This window comes from Branchiostoma belcheri, unplaced genomic scaffold (genome assembly GCF_001625305.1).
Source record: "Branchiostoma belcheri isolate BF01 breed outbred unplaced genomic scaffold, Haploidv18h27 scaffold719, whole genome shotgun sequence".
In the NCBI taxonomy this organism is placed as follows: Eukaryota; Metazoa; Chordata; class Leptocardii; order Amphioxiformes; family Branchiostomatidae; genus Branchiostoma; species Branchiostoma belcheri.
This window is the reverse complement of record NW_017804375.1, coordinates 1302-8649: the sequence shown is the minus strand read 5'-3', so window position 1 is coordinate 8649 and position 7348 is coordinate 1302. Positions and strand designations below refer to the sequence as shown.

The window sequence follows — 7348 nt, the reverse complement described above, 5'->3', positions numbered from 1 at the left end:
GATTTTTATAACAGCGTCAACAAGAATTCTGACCTTCAAGGTCACCCACGATGACGGCAGTAGCTTCGTTACATGTTACATATCCACAATAAAATCACGGCATAGATGTAATGTTTTGAAAACGGTTCATATTTGTGGAAAGGTGGATTTTTCCTGTTCCGTGGTTCCCAAGTAAAAAAGGGCTTGAAGTAGCCGGTTGTAGCGGCTTTACTGTAAATGACCGCGGGTAACCCCAGATCGAACGCCCGCTCTATTCGAATGACGTCATATCGAACAAGATTCGCGGGTTCGGGGGATTCGATCTCCATAGTAGCGGAGTGGGACTTTTGGGCCCAAATCTGACCATCGTGTTTAGCCTTAGAGCCAAATGCTCATGTAAAATGACAAAAAAAATCACATCATTGCAGGTGAAATAGCACAAACGCTGCAAACGACTTACTAATGTATGGTTCTAAGAAGATACACACAAAAATTCACACAGTGTGACGTTATGGAGCTGGTCGGAGTTTCATCTCTGTGCTCTTCAGGGAGTAGTTATTACCCTTCCAGTACTGCCAGTAGACTCCGTCGTTGTTACCCTCATGAGTACCCAAGTGGTACAGGCCGTTCAGGTTGGAGTCGTGGCAACGTTTGTACCACCACGCACCTTTGTAATCCTGAGCACAGCTGGACGTGATCTCGTCATTATCTCTGTCCTTGGTACTGAATGGTTTTCCGTCATGGTACGTCAAGCTGTCTCCTGTGACAAAAACAGACATTTACTCTACATAACAAGACGAGGTATTCTATTTAATGATGCGTGTTGGCAGTTCTTCCTTAAACGATACTGCAAAGAATCCGTTTTATGTCAAACATTTTATTCAAGTTGTCATCAGTTTTAGCATCCTGTATTTCAAGCTTTTATCTTTAAAAAATCTATCACGATTGTAACTATGTTACAGTTTAGATTCAGCTCGAAAAAAACATTGAGAAAAGTTCACAAACAAAGTCATGTTGCCTATTTACACACGTCTACGATGCCATGATACAAGAACGTATGTAACACGTTCCAACCTTACCTGCAGTACCGCTGTAAGTCCCTATGTGGAGCTTGTAGTTCTGTGATTCAGGTGAGATGGCAAACGTGTCGTAAGCGGCGTACCGCGTCTCTCCCTCCACATCCTCCATATCCACCCTGAGTTGGTAGACTTTCTGCACAGCCAGGCGGTACAAGTTGTCATTCCCCAGCCAGAACTCGCCGTTCAGGTTGGAAGGGAAGCCGGTCCTGTAGTCCGCCCAGCCCCGGTAGAAGTCCACGCTTCCGTCTCGGCGTCTCTGGAATAACTTTGAGAGCAAAAAGAAAACCCGAGATTGAGAATAAATTCTCGACTTGCTGAATTCCCCATGTCAAGCCCTTCAACCTCTGAGACATTTAACATCTTCTCATTCTCAGTCAATCCCCCACCAACGTGCTGCCATCCTACACTAGTGGCACAGACATACACTCACAGCTCATCCTCCCAAAACAATATTTTATATCATGAAGGTATAAAAAGATTACAAATATACCTCTAAGCAAAACTCCTCAAAAAAATAAAATTTAAAAAAATTATACCCACAAATGCAGCTGTATTGTGCATTAAAAAATTATAGTTTTCAGACCAGACTTACCGTCCAGCCGCCTCCGTCCGTGTCCATATCACAGAAGACGTTGAAGCCGCCCAGGTTGTCCCGTGGATAAACCATGTACACGCCGCTGGGCGTGGTCTCGTCGTTGTCAAGGATGTCCTGACAGTCTTGTGGCTTGTCGGAGTCTGTGTCGTTGGCTGGGGTACACGGTGTAGTGTACAGTTATTGTAACATACTGGTGCGTAGCATAATGTATCGATGTATTTTTATTTATTTATTAATTGGCTTCACCACAAGAAATATACAAGTTGAAGGGGATGAAAAACAAGTGTATGAACACCTTTGCAAGTTGCCCTTTTAAAATTATGATAGTGGCAAATATATAGACCGACATAAAAGGCCAATATAACAGCTGAAAACCAATTTACCTAAATTCTTACCAATTTCGTGAAGACGCTTTTCCAAGGCGGTGATTCGGCTGCGTTCGTTGTCTAGGTCGCGTTTCAAGGCGTCAACAGTGGTGGACATGCCGGCAACAGTGGTGGACATGCCGTCTTGGTCGCGCTTCAAGGCGTCAACAGTGGTGGACATGTTGTATTGGTCGCGTTTCACGGCGTCAAAAGTCGTCGACAATTGAGATATTTCCTACAAGCGTATACACGTGCGTCAGAATGCCGAACGTAAGAAACAAACGTACGCAAAACAGCAGTAAATTCCTTTTCGTATCCTCTTTTAAAAGCAGAATGAACACTAGAGGTCCATGATCTCATACCTTCGCCAAATGATGTTAACCCTTCCGGTTGACGAATTATACAATTTTAATAATTGATTTCGCAAATTAGAATGCCATTTTGCATGGATTACATCAGTTGATCATATTCTCCACCCAATGACAGCCTTATCTTAACAAAATAGGCTATTCTGGCACTTCCTCTTATGCAAATGAGGTCATAATGTGAATAAATTATCTTCATTGATGTTCACCTTCACTTAACTTCCAAATGCGGCAAGTATGAAATTACCAGCAATTACAACTATGAAATTATAACAATTTCCCATTAATTATGCAAATTAGGTCTTCATTTACATAATCTATAACCTCATGTTCTTCTCGTTTTCAATTACATGTCACAAGTGTTTCAAGTCCTATTATCGAACGAAGCAGATTTATAGAATTTCCTCATTAATTATGCAAATTATCGCCTGATTTACATAATTGTAATCTGATTATGTCAAGCATCACTACCTACATACCAAAATCATGGCAATCCGTTAACCGGTTCTTGAGTTATCCACCTTCGGAGATTCTTCAAGAAACGCTCCTGCAGTTCCAGAACAAGCTGCTAGGGGGCCCAAACTCATGCCACTTCTTTCCTATCCCAAGAGCTACTAGTATCTACCAACCAAAATTCGTGACCCTAACATATCTAGTTCGCGAGATATCAAAACCGGACGTTCTGCTGCCGTACCAACAAAAGCCTCCAGGGGGCCCAAAATCTAATCATTTCTAGGTCTCATCAAGACCTACCCACATACCAAGTTTCATGACAATCCACATTAATCTTGAGTTATGCTGTTCACAGACAAACAAACGGACAGACATACAGACAGACAAACGCTACAAAAAACATAACCTTCTTGGCGAAGGTAATAATTATAAAATAGAACAGGCTTTATGGTACAATGCTGTTACCTGTTTGTTGATGAACGTCAGAGGGGCGAGTCCCACAGAGACAAGGCTCAGCAGCACGGCGATGCCGGCGGCCACGCCGCTGCGGTGGGCTCGGAGGAAACTACAGACACCACGGCGGCCGCTCGCTCCACCCGGATACCTGCCGTCTAGTAAAAAAACATACTTACCAGAAACCAGAAATACAAGAGGTATACAATTTTTGCATGAAAATGAAAACAAAAATAATTTTAAACGCCTGAATTTAAGAAAAATTAAAAAAAAAAACTCTACGGGTATTAGGGAATCACTCTCTCTACCCCAAAACTACGAAATATCCGCCTGTCTGAAGGTAGTTTTTCTTGGGATTAACTTTTATATTGTTTAATAGAAAAGATAATCGGTGAAGAGACTAATGACAAGAGTTTCTAAATATGTAAAAATTACGCAATTCAGCCTATGGCTGAGATGTACTTTTGACCCGATCAAAATGATCAAATGAACCCTGAAATGAACCATTCATTCATTCATTCATTCATTCATTCATTCATTCATTCTTTCATTCAAATAGAATACATCGAAATGAAAGTAGAATTAAGGAGGAGGAGGAGGAGACGAGGAAACAGAGGAAAAACAATATTTTATTCCATTCCTATAGTATGGACTGAAATAATCACCCAAATCACCACCGCATTTCCAAAACAAGCTGATACAATGACCAAACCTACATTAATATTACGTTTCCTCACATAAAAGCTAGCTGCCACCAAAAAAGCATGTCCAGGACATATAAGATACAGAAATTGTATGTGCTGATGCATTACCCCGAGCATTCACCAGGAGGCGCATATTTGACCTTGACCTTTTTTTTCGCAAGACCTACCACCATACCGAATATCACTATGACAATCTATTCAGGAGTACTAAAGTCCAGAAGGGAGTGCTATATTCCGACAGACATTAATTTTAGGAAGTGAAAAATGCATTTACTTGACAGTATACAATAAAATGCCCATTATGCGCACAAGTCTTAAAATGCATCGAATCCGGGACAAACTCTCGAAATACCCTCCAAACTATCCCAGAATACACCAAGCTACCCCCATTGGTATCTATGTTTTGACCAAGAAAGTTACGTTACAGACCTAAGTAATTTCGGGGGCAATAAGGAAAAATCGTACTGTTTTGTGTTCTTTTGTATGTTACCAACCATTGGCCTTCTCGGTGTCCTTTATTCAATATCGCCTCTAATTTATGCAGAAAACACTGACGATGAAATATAACGGTGTGATCTGATCATCTTTTCCATAAGTGGCGTAATCTAATTATCTGTTCAATTGATATTTACATACAAATAAGTTGAGAAAATCAAAACAAAAAGTATCGATAAAACTGGCAGCTCACTGCATTAGACATCCTGATATTATAGTATCCAAGCCACAAGTCAAACAAAGTAAAGCAAGTAAGTTCTCAATAACCAGCTTATTAGTGTGCTTGTCACTATTGTTTTCGCCAAAAATGTTAATGTTGACTCGAGGTATTTGAGAATTGCATAATCAAAAGTTCCCGGATGTATCGATTGTGGTTCAGCATGGAGGAATATGATATTGATATTGCTTTACAAACATGCGCCGTGCAAGTCGTACACAGGAAACTATGTAAAAAGTCGGCTAGTTATATATTCAATGCAGCATAATCTACCGGAAAATAGCATGCGCACTCCCTTCTGGACCACCAATACACCAATTTCACACTTCCCATAATGCCTAGTAACGGTCACGGATATGCAGCGATATGACGTAAGACCATCCCCCCTCCCCCTTCCTCGATGTAATTAGAGAAAATGACGAAGCTTCTATCGTTCCACCTTCTACCGAAGACTCTCCTATTTGGTAATGCATGCGACCGTGCGAGTAGGAGAGTCTTCGGTAGAAGGTTGAACGATAGAAGGTACGTCATTTTCTCTAATTCCAACAAAAATGCAATTATGGCATGTGCTTTATACTATATAAATAATTAAAAACAATAGTTGACCAGTTTGTCGATAGAATTTGTTGGAAATATTACATCGAGGAAGGGGGAGGGGGGATGGTCTTACGTTATATCCCTGCATATCCGTGACCGTTACTAGGCATTATGGGAAGTGTGAAATTGGTGAATACACATGCGCGCGCACCCACACACGAACACAGGCAAAAGATAATCGGCTACTCCAAGGTCCAAATTCCTCAGCTAATGCATCCGTGCAATATTAAGAGCTTTTGTAAATGTTGGTGTCTTATTTTGCCCCAATCATTATGAAAAAAAAAGTTCTATTCTTGTCGAAATCCATTATGCAATTGACATCCTCATTCACATGATTTATGTATATACTACCGCTGCACTGCACAAGTACTAGTACTTGAGCGTATTATGAAACTGTAAGACTGGTGAATTGTAGCATTTTTAGATTTTGAATTAATTTTTTGACTGGCTTGTAATTGCCATGTAACCGAAATGAAACGAAACCTACAGTGCCGGAAGGCAGAAAAATGTCCAGACTATGCATGATGTAATAAATGACTAATATTATAAAATGGTGGACGTGCCAACCACCACTAAGTATCTGATATCAGCCCAGAAAAAAAAAAGAAACAGCCATGCCTTCAAACAATTATCAATAAAAAATTGAGGTGTTCAAAGGCTTGTGTTTTCCAAGAACTGCAGACTGGAACTCTTTGCCACCAAGTGCAGGGGCGTCATCACTAGAAAGCTTTAAACAACTCATGCAATTAAATGTGCAGACAGAAATTGGGTGTAACAAGTCGTTCGGTGTAATGTCGCCGCGTGCCTGCGAAGCTGGTGTGTTACGCCGAAGATTATACCGGCTATACTGATACAAAAGTATGCAAAATAGCATGCCCTGGAAGCCAGAACTTGTTTTCCGGGCCGCAAGAGCCCTTCACCCGCTGGTGTAGATTACCGCTACGGGGGAGTCTAGCCCGGGGGGAGTTTGGCTGGCCCTAGTAATAGGACCGGACAAACCCCTCGGCCTCAACTTCCCCGTAGCGGTAATTTAGATAGGCGGGGGAAGGGCTCTTGGCTGCCGAATAAAAAGGGCTAACGGCCCGATACTAGTCTTGCATCCAGGGTAGCAATAGCAAGATACAAGACTATCGTCTTCCTGTAAAAATATCCACTGTAAAAGACGGATTTAAAAATGCTGGTTACCTGTTGACATGTACGCTGCGTGACGTCTCACCGCCTCGGCTTCTTCGTACGTGTGTGAAGACGCATCGTCGTCTTCTGGCTGCTTGTCGGGAGCGCCGTTGCCCTGGCGGACATGCCCGCGTGAGCCACCCTGATGGACGGGACGGGTCTGGGGCGGCCCGCTGGTGTGGCCGCTGCCGGGGCCGGAGAAAGAAGGCCGGACAGCCTCTGCCTGCTCGTACATTTCACCGTACTGTATTAACTGTGTACTGACTGTGGCAAAAATTATGAATATACAAAATAATACCTTGATTAGTCTGGCTTCGTAAGCTCACGTGGAAGAATCACGTGGCATGAGGGGTTTGGTGAGATGACGTGAATGCGGCGACGGCAAGTTTTAATGTGAGAAATAAACCAATCACTACTACATGTACTACTACTAGTAATATTTTCTCTTTTTTTCTTCCACTCAAATATCTTTTAATGGATAATTATTTTGCATTTTATTGTTAAAAAATTTATTTACCTTTTAATCCTTTAGGTTCTTTTCCAATTCTAGTCTGGAGGAAATATATGCGCCATTTTTTTTTGAAGGAGATAGAGCGGTCCTCAGCAACTACAGACCTGTTTCACTGACCTGCATATCCTTTAAACTAATTGAACAACAGTGCATCAACAACGATGAAATGGGTGCTAGAAATGAAAAGAAACCAACAGTGGGTGTCACTGGAAGACAGAGGAAAATGTCCAGACTATGCATGATGTGAATAATGACAAATAAACTGATGGACGTCCCAATTACTAAGTACCTAATACCAGCCCAGAAGAGAACAAGAAAAAGCCATGCCTTAACCCTACCTAGACCGGGCTTTTTTTGACATG

General features: G+C 41.7%; 1 protein-coding gene across 1 annotated transcript; it reads right to left on the bottom strand.

The window, feature by feature from the left end:
* Window positions 1-488: 488 nt before the first annotated feature.
* Window positions 489-6710, bottom strand: LOC109484963 (techylectin-5A-like). Its single transcript, XM_019788335.1, has 6 exons — window positions 6488-6710; window positions 3302-3447; window positions 2019-2253; window positions 1651-1805; window positions 1059-1323; window positions 489-739 (listed from the first exon to the last, which is right to left on the bottom strand). Exons 1-6 carry the CDS (start codon window positions 6708-6710, stop codon window positions 489-491), a joined length of 1275 nt encoding a protein of 424 aa, XP_019643894.1.
* Between the last annotated feature and the right edge of the window lie 638 nt (window positions 6711-7348).

Bases quoted from the DNA above. Each gene is read 5' to 3' on its own strand.
- LOC109484963 (XM_019788335.1), bottom strand. From the start codon at position 6,710: ATGTACGAGCAGGCAGAGGCTGTCCGGCCTTCTTTCTCCGGCCCCGGC. The intron at 3,448-6,487 runs GTAACCAGCATT...TTTTTTTACTAG, and splicing joins CGCAGCGTACATGTCAACAG to ACGGCAGGTATCCGGGTGGA. The intron at 1,324-1,650 runs GTAAGTCTGGTC...TTGCTCTCAAAG, and splicing joins CGGACGGAGGCGGCTGGACG to TTATTCCAGAGACGCCGAGA.